Raw genomic sequence first — 15558 nt, forward strand, 5'->3', positions numbered from 1 at the left:
AGGAAGCCGGGAACGATCCTTCGGACGTTTGTCTCTCCCTGGGGCTGTTCTCCCTCCTTTGCATTTTCTGCGCCTGTGGCAGGTTCAGGCTCCTGGCAGAGCTGCAGTGGGGCTGGGATTCCACAACCCCGCGTTCTCCAGGGAATTAAATGCCCTCAAGAGGCAGCACCACCCCCAAAGGCACGCAACACCCACGAGCGGGCAGCGTTTAAGGGATGCTCAGCGCCCTCGGAGCCCCCCAGGGACATGCTGGATTTGGGCTGGGGTGCAGAGCACTTTTGGGGTGTACGGGGAAGGCTCCACGGTGATGTTGCACCCCAAACCCCGTGCCCAGGTTGCAGGGAGGCTGAGGGCAGCCTGGCAAGGGCCAGCACCGCACCTGCAGCCCCACACTTCCCGCTTAGAACCACTTGAAACATGGGGGCAGCTAAAGGGCTGGGGAAAAACGTGTGCTCGCAGCTTTCCCTCCCTCCGAGCCGTCCCAAAAGAGCCACAGGAACGAGCTGCAGAGGGAAGGGGAAAACGAATCTTTATTGTGCGTGGAGAGAGGAGCGAGCGGTGGAGAGCGGCAGCGCCCCTGGTTGGTCCAGCACAGCCCCTCCGGTGGTCCCTGGCTCCCTCCTCCCTCCCAAAACCAGGGAGGGGGATTCTGCCGCCAGGTGCCTTTCCCAGAGCCCCAGCCGCGCTCCCTCTCCTCGGTTTGGTAGCCAGAGGGCGTCGGTGGCGAGCGCGGAATTCCTAAAAAGCAGCTGGATGAGCAGCGCCAACCCAGCCGCGTTTCCCGCGGGATGCGGGGATGAACCCCCGCCCCTGCCTCTGTCCCCCGGGCACATCCTCCCTCCCGCACGGGTGGAGGCAGCGCAGGGTGAAATTAAAGAGTTTTATTCACAAGACGGCGGCATCCCTTCGAGCCGGAACGAAAAACCCAGTGTGTACAAAGTCACAGCCACGGCTTGAAGGGCGCCGGGCCCTCGGAGAAACACAAAACATTTCATTAAAAAGTCACTGAAAGTCCCGGCGTTATGTACAGCTAAGTGCCAGCTCGAGTATTCACAACACAGTAACGTACTGCAAGAAGTCGCTTTAGGAGTAGTTCCCTTGAGAAACAACCTTCGCTCCGGCGGGGCCGGAGTCTGTCGCGCCCGTCCGTCCGTCCGTCCGTCGCTCAGTGCCGCTGGCACGTGTGCAGGCGGGACGCGTCGGCGGGGCCGTGCTCTCGCTGCAGGCGGCACGCCAGCCCCTCGGCGCACTGGCAGCGCTGGAAGATCTCCAGGCCGTGCGAGCCTTTCCGCCGGTGCCGGGTGCACACCTGCCCCTCCCGCAGCACCGGCTTGCAGATCTTGGACCAGAAGTGGCGGGCGCAGCACAGCCCGGCCGCGCAGTCCGACGAGCGCAGGCAGAAGTCGCCCTCCTCTCCTGCGGGGAGACAGCGCGGGGGATGCTCAGCCGGGCAGGGCGACATTCGTGGGGACACTGGGGCAGGCTGGCCATCCCAGACTGATCAGTCCCACAGGGCACCGTGGGAATCCCAGGCTGGTCAATCCCACAGGGCACCGTGGGCATTCCAGACTGATCAATCCCACCGCGCACCGTGGGCATTCCAGACTGGTCAATCCCACAGGGCACAGTGGGAATCCCGAGCCGCCCCACGGGCAGGATGGGCACCCCGGGTTTGTCTTCTGGGGTCAGTGGGGCTGGAGGGGCATCCCACACTGAGCCTACAGGGGACAGCAGGGAAAGGGAGGCATCCCGGACCGACCCCATGGGGATGGGGGAGCAGGAAGGGCATCTCGGACTGATCCGTGCTGGACACCAAGACAGAGTGGGCATCCCGACTGATCCCAGGGGGAAAGAGATGCAGGATGGGCATCCCGACTGATCCCAGGGGGATAGAGAAGCAGGATGGGCATCCCGACTGATCCCAGGGGGACAGAAATGCAGGATGGGCATCCCGGACTGATGGCAGGGGGACAGCAGGGCAGGGGAGCAGCCTGATCTGGTGCCCAGGGGACAGCAGGGAAGGATGGCAGCCTCAGGCGGGACAGCGGGGTGGCAGCAGCCGGGACGCCTCACCTTTGGCAGTGGGGAGCCAGGCGGGAGCGGGCGTCCGTCGGGACAGTGCCTCAGTGCCCGTCTCCTCTAGCTCGGCCGCTCCGTGCGGCGGCTCCAGCGGCGTGCAGAGACCTGCGGGGGCAGTGGGGCAGGTGTCAGCCACGCGTGGGACCCCGGCCCCTCCCGCGGCCCCCAGCCCGGGTGTCCCCGGCCCTCACCGTTGCTGCAGGCCATGCCCGGGCAGCACATGGCATCGCGCAGGCAGCGCTTGCGGCGCCGACGGCAGCCCAGACATAGCGGGGCACCCCCGCCGCGGGCCGCGCCCCCACAGAACTCCTCGGGGCCGCAGTCCTCGTCCTCGGCGCACGGGAAAGGCTGGGGGGCACAAAGGAGGCGACGGGATCAGCGGGGCCGACGCTCCCATCCCCGGGTGTCCTCCCCCTCCATCCCCGGTGCGTTCCCTCTCCAATCCCCGGCTCGTCTGCTCCATCCATCTCCCGTGCGTCCCTTCCCGCGTCCATCCCGGAACGTCCTCCTGCCCCCGGTGTCCCCTCCGTGCCCGAGGTGTCCCCCACTCCATCCCGTGTGTCTGTGTCCCCATCATCCGGTGCGTCCTCTCCTCCACCGCCGGTGTCCCCCTCTCCATCCCCGGACTGTTCCTTCATCCCCGGACTGTCCCTTCATCCCCTGGGCAGCCCCTCCATCCGTCTGTGCTGTGTCCCCTCTCTCTTATCCCTTCCATCACCGGTGTCCCCTCCATCTCTCGCGTCCCCCTAATCCATCTCCCGGTGTGTGTCCTCATCCCCGACGTCCCACCCTTCATCCCAAATGTGCCCCTCAACTCCATCCCTGATGGGTTCCCTCCACTCCCGGTGTGTGTCCATCTCCACTCCCTGTGTCCCGCCGTTCCATCCCCGGTGTGTGTCCCGCTCCACTCCCGGTGTGTGTCCCGCTCCACTCCCGGTGTGTGTCCCGCTCCATCCCCGGTGTGTGTCCCGCTCCATCCCCGGTGTGTGTCCCGCTCCACTCCCGGTGTGTGTCCCGCTCCACTCCCGGTGTGTGTCCCGCTCCACTCCCGGTGTGTGTCCCGCTCCACTCCCGGTGTGTGTCCCGCTCCATCCCCGGTGTGTGTCCCGCTCCATCCCCGGTGTGTGTCCCGCTCCACTCCCGGAGTCCCTCCGCTCCATCCCCGGTGTGTGTCCCGCTCCACTCCCGGAGTCCCGCCGCTCCATCCACGCTCTCTCCTACCTGCCGGGTGGCGGCCGGCGGTGCCTTGTTGCTGCCGTCGAAGGGGGGTGCGGGGGCGGCGCTGGCCTCTGCCGCCCCGCCCGGGGGGGGTCCCTTGATGGCGTTGGAGCTGAGGGCACCCCCGGGAGCCGCCGCCCGCCCCGCCGGGGCCGCGCAGCTCAGCGCCGCCAGCAGCGCCACCAGCCCCCGCATCCTTGTGCCTCCCGCGCCCGCGGTGTCCCCGAGCGGCAGCGCCGAGCCAGCAGCGGCTCCTGCGCTCCTCCGCCGCCTTTATACCCCCGGGGCTGCCTCCTGCCCGCCCCTCGGGGCGGGGGGCCCGCCGGCTGGGATTTCAAAGCGTTCCCGGGGGGGGGGGCTGTGCCCGTGAGCCCCCAAAACCGCCCCCACCCCGCCCCGAGGGCTCCCACATTGGTCGGGAGGGGGTTTCGCAAGGGCGAGGGCAGACCCCCCCCAGCCAGCGTCCCCCCCCGCCCCGGTTCCCGGCCAGATGCTCCGCACTCCCCGACGCCGCCGCTGTCTCCAGCCGGGCGCGCCCGACGGAGGGGACCGGGGAGAGGGAAGGGGGGGACGCCCCCCCTTGTGCAACCCCCCCATAGTGGGTGGGAGCTGCTGTGGGTGCAGGGAGCCCCCCCCCCCCCGCCCTCCCCAGACGGCAGAGTCGGTCCTTTGGTCTCCTCGAAGTCTCCCCCCGCCGCCTCCCCCGCGTCCTTCCTGGCGCCAGCGCAGCCTTGCAGGAAAGGAGAGGGGCTGCTCCGCATCCCCCCGCGCCGGGCGGTGTGCGGGGACACGGGGGGGACACACCACGGGACTCTCGGTGTCCTCCCCCCACTCCCTGACCCCAGCCGGGGCGGGGGGGCAGCGCCGACTGGGGGGAGCTGCGGGCCCTTTGATGCCGGGAGATCAAAGGCGTCGTCCCCCCACTCCTTTCCAAATCCCCCCTCATTCCCTTTCTATTCCCTCCCCATACACCCCCCATTCCCCCATTCTCCCAATTCCCCCTCCATTCCCCAATTACCCTAATCCTCCCCATTTCCCCATTCCCCCCAATTCTTCCATTCCTCCATCCCCCCCATTCTCTCCCATTCCCCCATTCTCACCATTGCCCCATTCCCCCCATTCCCTTTCCCATTCCCTCCCCCATTCCCCCTTTCCCCCATTCCTTCCCCATTCCCCCCATTCCCTCCCCATTCCCCCATTCCTCTATTCCCCCATTTCCCCCATTCCTTCATTCTCTCATTCCCCTATTCCCTCGCCATTCCCTCATTCCCCCAATTCCCCCTCCATTCTCCCATTACCCTCATTCCCCCATTCTCCCCATTCCCCTCATTCCCCCCATTTCCTCCCCCATTCCCTCATTCCCCTATTCCCCAATTCTCCCATTCCCCCATTCCCTCTCCATTCCCCCCTTCCCCTATTTACCCCATTCCACCATTCCCTCATCCCTCATTCCCTCCCCATTCCTCCATTCCCCCCACTCCCCCCATTCTCGCCATTCCCCCATTCCCCCTCTATTCCCTCGCCATTCCCTCTGCATTCCCCCATTCCCTCTGCATTCCCCCATTCCTTCCCCATTCCTCCTCCATTCCCTCTCCATTCCCCATTCCCTCTCCATTCCTTCTCCATTCCCCATTCCCCACTCCCCATTCCTCATTCCCCCTCCAGTCCCTCTCCATTTCTCCATTCCCCATTCCCCCATTCCTTCCCCATTTCCCCATTTTCCCATTCCCCATTCCCCATTCCTTCCCCATTTCCCCATTTTCCCATTCCCCATTCCCCCATTCCTTCCCCATTTCCCCATTTTCCCATTCCCCATTCCCCATTCCTTCCCCATTTCCCCATTTTCCCATTCCCCCGCTCCTTCCCCGTCAGGGCAGCGCAGCCCCAGGGCGCCTCCTGGCGGCCCCGCCGCGCCATCGCGGTCCGGTAATTAACCCTCGTTAATTAACCCGCCTTGTTAATTCTTTTCTCAGCTTGGTTTCAACGAGAACACGAGGAGCCGGAGCCGCGCCCCAGCGCCCCCGGGGGATGCGGGTGCTGCAATGAGCGCCCCCCTCTCCCGGTATCGCTGTCCCGGTCCCCGCTATCAGCGGGTATCCATTATCCCGAACGGCCCACGGCGGGATAATTATTGCCCGGGAAGATTTCGGGAGCACGGGGGCAGGTGCCGGCAGCAGCGGCTGAGTCACGGCCGGGCGACAGCCCCGGCACAGCCCGGCCACCCCTCCCGCCTTGCTTATTTTTAGCCCGGAATAATGAGCGCCACGCCTCGCCCCGAAATCTCGGTGTTCCCCTGGCGGTTTCAGGTGAGGGCCACGTCACCCCGGGGTTTTTATTGCGTTATTAACTTCGAGCCGTGATTGCTGCATCCCGCAGAACGATTGGTGACGATTCCCACCCCTCCTTGGGCTGCTGCCACATTCATTTCCCTCCTGAGAGGATGTTTGGGTGCTCCTTTCTCCCAGCTTTGCTCACCTCCGTGTCATCATCACATCATAGAATGATGTTGGGTTGGAAGGGACCTTAAAGCCCATCCAGTGCCACCCCTGCCATGGGCAGGGACACCTTCCACTGTCCCAGGGTGTTCCAAAACACATCCAGCCTGGCCTTGGGCACTGCCAGGGATCCAGGGGCAGCCACAGCTGCTCTGGACAAGTTCTGGGAGTAACCCCACATTTCACCCCCTGTACCCCCACATTTCACCCCCTGTACACATTTCAACACCATCCAGGGGATCTCTGCCAAACTCGGCCCCTGCTCTGGAAGAAACCCACTCACAGCCGTTCAAAAGTAATTATTTTTATTTCAACTCTATAAAGTATACAACAGGCACTCGGCAATTACAGCTGCAGGGGGAGTACAGAGCGAAACAAAAGCCATGGAAGTTTATGAAAAAAGAGAAACCAAAAAACAGAAACCCCAAAGTTCCTCAGTCAACATCCAAAGAGTGCAAGCGGCCGATGGCCGGGGCGTGACCGGCATCTGCCCGACAAACAAAACCTCTGCCATGGAAGGAGAGAAAATCAGAGTATAAAAGAAAGGGCTGGGGTAAAACCAGCATAAACCAGGACTCGGGGGGAGAGACAACTCCAAATGGGAATTTCCCCTTTTTTCTGAAAAAGCCCTAAAAGCACCCAAGTCTCGGTGTCAGGGCCGGGGAGCCCGGAGGAGCTTCTGGGGCTCATCCCCGTGGGGCAGGGAAGAGAACAGATCCTGTTTGGCTGAGTGGTGCAAACGAGCCTGGTCTTTGCACCGGGGTTTTAGGTGGGGTGGATTTTTCCCAGGTGGGAGATTCCTGAGGGGAGGAGCTGTGTGGGACAGCATGGATGGGTGGGATCTGCAGAGCTTAGCAAAACAGGAATACCTGTCTACGGACTGCTAGGATGTCAGAGATTAATTTGACCCGCACATCACATTTATACATTTCACAGAAATGACTCTGTATCTCATTAACAGATACACAGCTCTGGTACATTGAACAGAAATCAGAGAACGACGTCATCATTTCTGTAATTCATCAAGATCAGATAATAAAGGCTTAGAAATCGGTAGCAGAAAGAACTGTAAAACGCAGCAAGCTAAGAAAGGACGACAGTTTGAGGTGTGTTTGTCTCTGTCATGCAGCATAACACCAAATTTGTCTTTTTTTTTTTATTTTTTAAATAAGATGCCATGGATTTAAGGCACTTGCAACAATGCCAGATAGCCAGTGACGTTCTAGAACTATGGGACAGGTGGGTGAACAGGACAGCTGACAGGAAGTTTAATCATACTGACAAACATGACATTAATTCAAGTCTACCTCGACCTAAAAACATTACGTTACAAATAAGGAAATGAAGGAAATAATGCCATGGAACTGGAAAAGAACAGAAAGTCCTGTGTGACCCACGAAACATCGACACGAAAATACCTATTTACAGAAATATCTGCTCGTGGTCCTGTCGTTGAAGAAGTTTGCTGTGGGCAGTGCAGCTCCAGAGGAGAAGCTACAACACCAATCAAAGCCCCTCTGGAAACGTGGGAGCCGATTCCCCCTTCCCTAAAAATGCTGTCGTCCCATAGATCAGGAAAGGAGACAAAGAAATAAGGACAGGAGGTGGAAACACAGAGGCAATCCCTTGTTGTGGATATATAGAGATATATATAAAGCAACTTAAATATATTATTATAACTGAAGGCTTATCATATACATATGCCAAGTGTTAATGCTCAGGAGAAGCCATGGAAGTCGAGTGAGGAGTTTGATATCAAAATAAACTCAGATTCAGCACAGTGCACGCTGCAGGTGACAATTCCCATGCCTGGCAAAAGTAAAAAAAGGGACAGGAAAAAGAAACCCAACTCCTCAGCCCATTCTAGAGCCTCCTTCCTGTCACGTTTTCAGGTTGATCCCCAAATCCTTGAGGCGCTTTCTCCTCCTTGCCTGCCAACTGCATCAGGTGCCACCATCCCGGGACAAACTCCTACAGAAACTGTCCCCATGGAGTGGAGATCCAGGGGGATGTGAGGGAAGCATTTGGCTGTTAGGTCTGTTTAAGATGCCTGGTGAGTGTTTTAGCCCTCGTGCTCAGCCTTGGCTCTCAGTGCTGTCCATCCCTTGGAGAAAGGTGGAGAAGCCAGCAGGTGCTGCCTTTCCCCTCTGATTTTGAAAGGAAATGAAGTTTTAATGCTTAAAGAACAGCAGAAGTGACTGTGCCAGAGGCGTGGCCTCACCCTTGGGAAAACAGAGGGAATTCCAGAGCCACAGACTGGTTCCAAAGGTGTCACACGACCCAGCTCATGTTAAACTGCAGACACAGCCCACACTGTCAAAATACCCTTTTGATTACATCCTTTAATGAAAAACATGCAAAAGAGTTGGGACTTAGCATCAGGGAAGGAATTCTTCACTGCTCAAACAGGCCTTTTCCATCTTAATGTGTGGGAAAAGTCCTTGCCAGCAAGACTTGATCTTTCCGTGGTCAGCTCTTGGTGGCTGAGATCACAGGAGGCAGCACCTGCTCACCCACGGCAGGGGCTGGAATGAGAGGACCTTTAAAGTCCCTCCAGACCAAACCATTCCATGATTCTGTGATTTTTTTGGGGCAAGGTCTCTCAGAGAGACCAAAAGCTGATGTTTCCTGTTGGATAATGGGATAAACTTTTAGTCCTGTGTATATGGAACGAATGGGCAGCCAGGACAGGATCCCTCTGCTGCATCCTGTGAACCAGAGGAGGGGATTCAAGCAAAGGAAAAGCAGTAGAAGTGAGGGAAAAGCATATCCTGATAAGATGGTTTTTAAGTTCTTTTTTTCCATATGGATTTGGCCACCCCATGTTAAACACAATCACATGGACCTGGCATTTACAGGGATCTTCCAATATCCATTTCCCATTGAATCCCACTGACTTTCCTTGGCCTGGAGAGGCACCAGGATTACTGGCACTGTTCCATCAGAGCCAGCAGACTGGCCCAGGATTTCTGTTTTAATGAGGTGCAGACATGGAGACATGGAATCATCAAAAGGGAGAACGGAGTCTCTGCTACATATTCCTGCAGGAATGGAGGAATGGGATTCCTCCACAGGATGGTTCAGGGACAGGTTTCTTCCCAGGTGAGGGATGGATGTAGCATCTCAAAGGGACATCACAGGTCTCATGTTTTTCCCTTTGGGCCTAAAAAGGTCAAAGTTATCATTAATTTTATACCTAATCAGACTGGTGGGCTGCTGTTGCTTTGTTCCGGACCGTGATTGGAGCCCTGTGAAATGGACCAACAGATGTGAAATGGATCAATAGATGCACAATGGATCAGGAGGGGTACAATGGATTCATTCCATGATTTTCTCTTTCCATGCACATATTGGCACCAAGGGAAAGGAGAACTGAAGCCCAAAGGTGGTGCTGCCACGTGAGGGAAGCAACCCAACTCTGCCTTGACAGCATCTGCAGCGGTTGTGCTTCTGTTTGACCAGGCTGAGCCAAAATGTTTCCGAAACAAGGAGGAAAGGGAACGTTCAGTCTCGTTGGGAGTACTGCTAGGAAAGGAAAAGGACACATTCCCACTGCTCTGACGGGAGTGCTCTGCCCGTGCTCCTCCTGGGCTCCGGCGCTGCCCCGCGGAGCTCGGAGGGTGGGAATAGCCCAAATCCTGCACGGGAGTAGCTGCAGCACTTCATGGGTTACTACTGATCCTACGGAAAAAAGCAGCTGGAATCAAGTGCCTCTCACTCTACGGATCTCTCACTCTGCTAATCAAGAGTGTGCCAGGATCTCTGTGGCCACAGAGGAGGAGCTCTGTGCCGGAGACAGGCTCTGTGCCAGGACCACCATGCCCGCGCCAGGTCACGTTCCAACAGAAAACATGGAGAGCACTATTGTCACTAAGCAAGAAGTCCTAATGCCACTGGAGTTACTGGAGCAGCATCAATCAAGGCATCATGGTGACCCCGAGCACGAATCCTCCCCAGTTCTGGTCTTCCCGTTCTGCTGGCAGCCACGTCCCAGGAAAAGCTGTCCTCAGCAAGGCAGAAGCAGGTAAGAGAAACAACATTAAAAATCTATGTCCCATCCTGAGTTGTCGTCAGGGGGTGGCTCGTCACTGTCCTCCGGGAAGCTGTCGAAGTTGCTTGTGTCCGTGGGAGACGCGACCTGCAGGGGAAGAGAGACAAGAAGGGGATCTTCACCCCAGTGCTGACACTCCCTCCTCATCCCACAGGCACGGGCAGCCCAGGGAATCCCCAGCAAGCCAGGGAAGTGCTGCATCTGCAGCTTTTGGCTGGGGAGTTCCCCCAGCTCCCCAGCTCTCCCGAGTTTTCCTACGCACTGCCACAAGTTTATCACAGCGGATGTGGGAAAAGCCTCCTCTGAGCCCAGGGTTTCTCACCCGTGGCTCCAGCATGCTGAGCTGAGCCCTGCTCCCTTGAAGTTTCCTGACATTGCTCAACCTCAGGATCCTTCCAGAGAAACCCATTTTCCCAGGATGAAGGCCAAGCCCCTTTCTTTTTTGGAAATCACAACATTTGAAATCTACCCTGGCTATGGAATTTAAGGTGTTGCTGCTTTGTGACAGTGAGGGGAACTTCCTTACAGTGAGGACTTGATTAAGTCCAGATAATAAAACAAACAAACAAACATACAAACATATATATATATATATATATATATATATATAAAAGAGGAAACCAGCAACTCTCCAGCCAAAAACATTGAATGTCTTACTAGAATAAATATTTTTAGCTTTACCCAGAGCAGGAAAACACTTGCTGCAGTTCTCAGTCATTTGATTTGGGAAGAGCGAGAGCCAGGGGCCAACTGACAGTCATTAAATCCCAGAATTCTGGAATGGTTTGGGTGGGAGCCCATCCAGTCTCACCTTGTCACACCTTCCACTGTCCCAGGCTGCTCCAAGTCCTGTCCAACCTGGCCTTGGGCACTGCCAGGGATTCAGGAGCAGCCACAGCTGCTCTGGGCATCTGTGCCAGGGCCTCCTCTCATAGGGATATTTTTTCCCCAGTATTATTATTCCCAGTATATTCCCAGTATATCAATCCAGTATATCCTGGATTGATCTCAGGGGTTGCCCCAACCCACCTGGGCTTGTTAACCCCCCTGAGATTCCCATTTTATGTTGGATGATGCTGCAAGCCTTGGGAAAAGACAGGAGTTCCAACTCCAGCGCTACACTGAATGTGCTGCCCAGCTGCATCAGCATTTTCTGGCTGCTGAACACATTTTGGGGGAAATCGGAATTATGGAATACCCAACTCATTTTGGAAAAATAAACCCACCCCACAAAATCTTAGTGGTTTTAATTTCTTTTGGATTATCTGCATCTGTTGACTCTGCTGGGGCTCCTTCACCCTTTGCCTCCTTAGCTCATCTTTGGAAGAGTCCCTGAGCTTTTAAGGAGAGGTAAAATCACAGATTCCAGCTGTGGTATCAAGGCTCAGCAGTGTGCTAGCAGCAGGTTGTAAATTGGGATCTTTCCAAAAATCCTGTGGAGTAAGAGCTCTCTGATTGCCTCACTGGCAGTGCCATGTAAGAAATGAGAGTTAAAGAGCTGGGAAAAGCTTTTTTTTTTTTTTTTTTTAAAGAAAAAGGAACTAATCTGTATGTTTGGTCCTGCTGGCTCTTCCCCAGCTAACAAGGAGAGGTAGATTGAAGGAAAAATGGATGCCTGCCCCCAGAGCTGTATTTTGGGTCCCTTTTTGGAGTGGCAGTTGAGACTTTGGAAAAAAAACTTGTGGAAAATGAGCTGGAGCAGCATTGACAGCTCTGGGGTTGACAAAATTCACAGTTCATGGGTTTGGAGAGGATCTCAGGAGTAGGTCTGGAGAAGCTGCTACTCCCAAGAGCTCAAGGAAAGGATGAGCTGGGTTGAAACTAAAGGATGAGGGCCAGCCTGGAGCTGTCCTGGAAGAGGGAAGGATGCTCCCATCTACTCCAGTCAGCCTTGCTGTGTGGGGTAAGAGCAGTATTGGAAATGCTCCTACCAAACTAAAAATCCACCAAAACCAGTCAGGGAGATATCCTGGGTGTTTTTTCAGGACATCCTGCATTCCTAAAGCAGGAATTGCAACTAGATGTGAAGAAGCCAACTTGACTTTATTGCCTGACTTGAAATGTGCTCCTGCTGATGAATGAAGAGGCATTGAAAACAGGCCAAGGGCAGGCTGGGCAGGGCTTGGAGCAGCCTGGGACAGCAGAAGATGCCCCTGCCCACAGAAGGTGATGGAACTGCATGAGCTTAAAGGTCCCTTCCAACCCAAACCATCTCAGGATTGTAGCTTGAGCTTAACAGAAAAAAAAAAAAAACAAAAACAACCAAACCCAGCTTTGATCTCTAAAACGTTTCTGAGTTGTTATGGGAGAGATCTGCCAAGTCCTGCTTTCTCCCACTGGCTCCGGGAGCTCCGGCATCCCACAGGGCAGAAGGGGGGATGGGAGAGCTCCTGCTCTTTCCCTAAGCAAACTTTGGGATGGCAGATTCAGCCCGGAGCTGGGGCTGCCCCTGCTGCAGGAGCTGCAGGACGGAGCAGTGGGCTGCAATTAAACCCCCATTAATGGCATTCCCCCGGTGATCCCGAGGGATTAGGCTGGAACAAGCAGGGGAGGCTGCAGGACAGAAGGGGCCGAGGTAATTTCTGTCAGCTAATCCTGTTTGGTTTCCCCTTGCAGCGGGGCTTTGAGGGCACAGAGCTCACAAAGACATCAAAGGCAGGGCTTTGGAAAAGGAAAAAATGAGTGGAGCTGTCCCTCCGCGCCCGCTCGGGGTTAAACATCAACAGCAGCGCTTTTCATGTGGGACGTGGGCGCAGGGAGAGAGGGGCACGGGCACAAAGGACAGCACAGAGGGGAGGTCAGTGTGAAAGGAAAGGAGGACAGCATCCAAATCCCACCTGCCTTCCCAAAGGAAACGAGAATAAAGGAGAAGGGAGGAAGACACAGCCGAGAGAAGGGTGGAAGGGGCAGCTCTACACGGAAATGGGAACAGGAGATGCAAGAGCAAGTGGAGCAGGTGAGAGAGAGGAAAATGTGCTGGAGTGAGTGATCCTGCCTCAATCCCCTGCCACAATCCACAGCTGTGCCCTCCTCAAACTGCCTTCCCAGGGAAGAGCCTGCCTGGACAGCAAGCTTGGCTGGGAACGTGCCTAAAGTGACTTTTCCAAGCATCTCCAGAAGAAATAAAGCACATTATTCCCACTTGACCCAATGTACCACTGCCCAAAGCTCACAGCATCCCTGAGGAATTGGCCACGGAGGAGAAAATAATGATAGGAAAACTTACACTTGGGATTATGGGAGGTGTCAGTGTCCCTTTCCGTAACCCTTCCCAGTTAAAGCCTTCAAACCATCTGAAGGGAGGGAAGAATCCAACAGTTAGACAGGTGTAGCACAAAAAGAAAAGAAAATTGCTTGAACAACATCTCCCACAGACTTTGCCTTCAAATCCCATTGGAATTTTTCTTGTCATCGTTTTTTGGGCACCAAGAAGGAAGCAACCCCGTGGTGACACCGCACAAGTGGAAATTCCCAACACCCAGATGGGAACCATTCCTTGCTGCAGGTGTCCTGGAAGCTGCTCCTTCCCTTCCAGAGCGTAGATCCCTCCCACAGGAGACCCACAATGCCCCTTTTTTTCCCTATGGAATTAGGTTGACTCCCAACTTCATGCTCAAGGGTGTCCCACTTGTGGTTTTCCTCAGGTTTGCTCGAGGTGGGTGGATGAGCCCTGAGCCTTCCCACAAAAATATCCATCCATCCATTCCTGCTGCTTTGGGGATGGGAGAAGGGAAGGTCCAGCACACATGGATGAGAGAAATTGTTCCTGGAATGGGTCTCTCACCTGTTCTTATCCCAATAAACTCCTAAGACATCATGTAACCCCTCCCGTGGGACCAAAAGGGAGGATGAATTTACATTATGGAAGGGAAGTGGTTTTTAGGAGAAAATTGAGGTGTTTGAAATGCCTCTTTTTGAGGCTTGGAGCTGATGGCTGATGGAGAAGACACTTACTTGTGCTTTTGGATATCTTTCACTCCATTTTTCAAGTTCCCTAATCTTTCTGATGGATTGTCCCTGTAAAAGGAATAACAAATCCTAAATCCCTCTGCCCAGCTCATTTCTTTGCAGACAACATCAAGGCTTTTTAATTCTTTCATCCACTTACCTGCATAGTTTTTTAATTAAGTTAGCAGCATTTTTGGCAATCTTCTTTGGAAATTCGATCATGTCTATTCCCCTTAATATGATGTTATAGGTCTTCATGGGGTCTGGGCCTGAGAAAGGGGGACTTCAGAGGGCACAGGGAAGGAAAAAAGGTTAGAAACTTGTCTTTCATAAATATTTGTCTTTAAAAAAGCATTGAAGTCTGATAAAGTAGACCCAGATGAGAAAAGGTAGATGTCAATGCTTTGATGGAATGCTTTGTTTCCCATTTCTTGAGGAGCTCTGGAATTCAGGGATGCTGGCTGCAGGGAAGCACCAAAAGGAAGTTTTTCATGCTCAGGAGGTTCTGAGCAGCACTCCCTGGCTTATTTTTGTGTGATGGCACCTGATTCCACAGGGATTAACTGGCTTTCCACGGATGGGGGTGTGTCCAGCCCTGGAGGATGGGCCATGGAGGGGATGGATCTTTCCCCATCTCCCGGGGGTGAGCACTGGGGATGAGGTGAGGAAGCTCTGGAAGCCACCACTGCCAGGAGCAGCAGTGATATCCCAAATTAAATACAGGAAGGGATGGATGGTGCCCCACCTGCCTCCTCCTTTCCAACAGTGAGGCTGAGTGCAAACCCTTCCCCTCTTCCCATCATTTCCAGACCATCCAGGGCCAAACTCTTCCTGTTTTCCCATCATGTTCAGCCCACTCAGAGCCAAAAAAAGACGATTTGAGTGGAAAAGCCACCGTGGAGCTCCCTGGCCCAGCCCTGCCCCTGCCCCGGCCTCATCGGGGTGACAAGGGCAGGAATCTTGGGATGAATTTCGATGCCCATACCTGCCAGTCAGGAGCTCATACATCAGGATTCCCAGGGACCAGTAGTCTGCTGAAATGTCGTGACCTTTGTTCAGGATGATCTCGGGGGCTACGTACTCCGGGGTGCCACAAAAAGTCCATGTTTTCTTTCCAAATCCTATTTTCTTTGCAAAGCCAAAATCGACCTGGGGGAAGGGGCAGGAGAGCGTCAGGGCAGGGCATCAGAGGGAATGTCAGCCATGGGCTCTGCTCCTCTTGAAGTGAAGCAAGGCAGAAAGGAGGATTCCTCATGGGAATTTTCTCCTAATTAAAGCTCCGAGGGTCTTTCCAGGACCAGGGAACCACAGTGACCTTTTTGCTGATTTATCCTTGGGAAAATTCCCATGAGGGAAGCAAACACCAGCACCAAGGGTTCCTTGGAGGTTGGAACTTTCTATCGCTCCCAGCTCAGGTTGATTATTTCGCTTTCTTTCTTTTAAATTTGAATTAACATGGGCAAGGAATGGTTTTAAGCTGTGAGAGGGCAGGGCTGGATGGGAGATTGGGCAGGAATTGTTCCCTGGCAGGGTGGGCAGGCCCTGGCACAGGGTGCCCAGAGCAGCTGTGGCTGCCCCTGGATCCCTGGCAGTGCCCAAGGCCAGGCTGGACTTTGGGGCTTGGAGCAGCCTGGGACAGTGGGAGGTGTCCCTGCCCATGGCAGGGGGTGGCACTGGATGAGATTTAAGGTCCCTTCCCATCCAAACCATTCAATGATTCTGTGATTTAGGCACCTGCTGCCAAGTTCAGTTTTCTCCCCCACCATA

The 15558-nt window shown here is 55.3% G+C and overlaps 2 protein-coding genes across 3 annotated transcripts in view; both read right to left on the reverse strand.

The window, feature by feature from the left end:
* Positions 1–500: 500 nt before the first annotated feature.
* Positions 501–3658, reverse strand: DKK1 (dickkopf WNT signaling pathway inhibitor 1). The gene is made up of 4 exons (XM_063406492.1): positions 3301–3658; positions 2271–2427; positions 2074–2184; positions 501–1416 (listed from the first exon to the last, which is right to left on the reverse strand). The coding sequence occupies exons 1-4, from the start codon at positions 3490–3492 to the stop codon at positions 1166–1168; spliced, it is 711 nt and encodes a 236-aa protein (XP_063262562.1). The 5' UTR covers positions 3493–3658; the 3' UTR covers positions 501–1165.
* A 2422-nt stretch (positions 3659–6080) lies between these two features.
* Positions 6081–15558, reverse strand: part of PRKG1 (protein kinase cGMP-dependent 1) — a 373799-nt gene continuing 364321 nt past the window's right edge. For both annotated transcript variants that reach the window (XM_063406143.1, XM_063406142.1), the window contains exons 14-18: positions 14777–14940; positions 13952–14074; positions 13798–13860; positions 13070–13136; positions 6081–9930 (exon numbers count right to left, since the gene is read on the reverse strand). In XM_063406143.1, the coding sequence (XP_063262213.1) occupies positions 9832–9930; positions 13070–13136; positions 13798–13860; positions 13952–14074; positions 14777–14940 (516 nt within the window). In that variant the 3' untranslated portion in view covers positions 6081–9831. The remainder of the gene's footprint in view (positions 9931–13069; positions 13137–13797; positions 13861–13951; positions 14075–14776; positions 14941–15558) is intronic.

This window comes from Prinia subflava, chromosome 9, assembly GCF_021018805.1.
Source record: "Prinia subflava isolate CZ2003 ecotype Zambia chromosome 9, Cam_Psub_1.2, whole genome shotgun sequence".
Taxonomy (NCBI): Eukaryota; Metazoa; Chordata; class Aves; order Passeriformes; family Cisticolidae; genus Prinia; species Prinia subflava.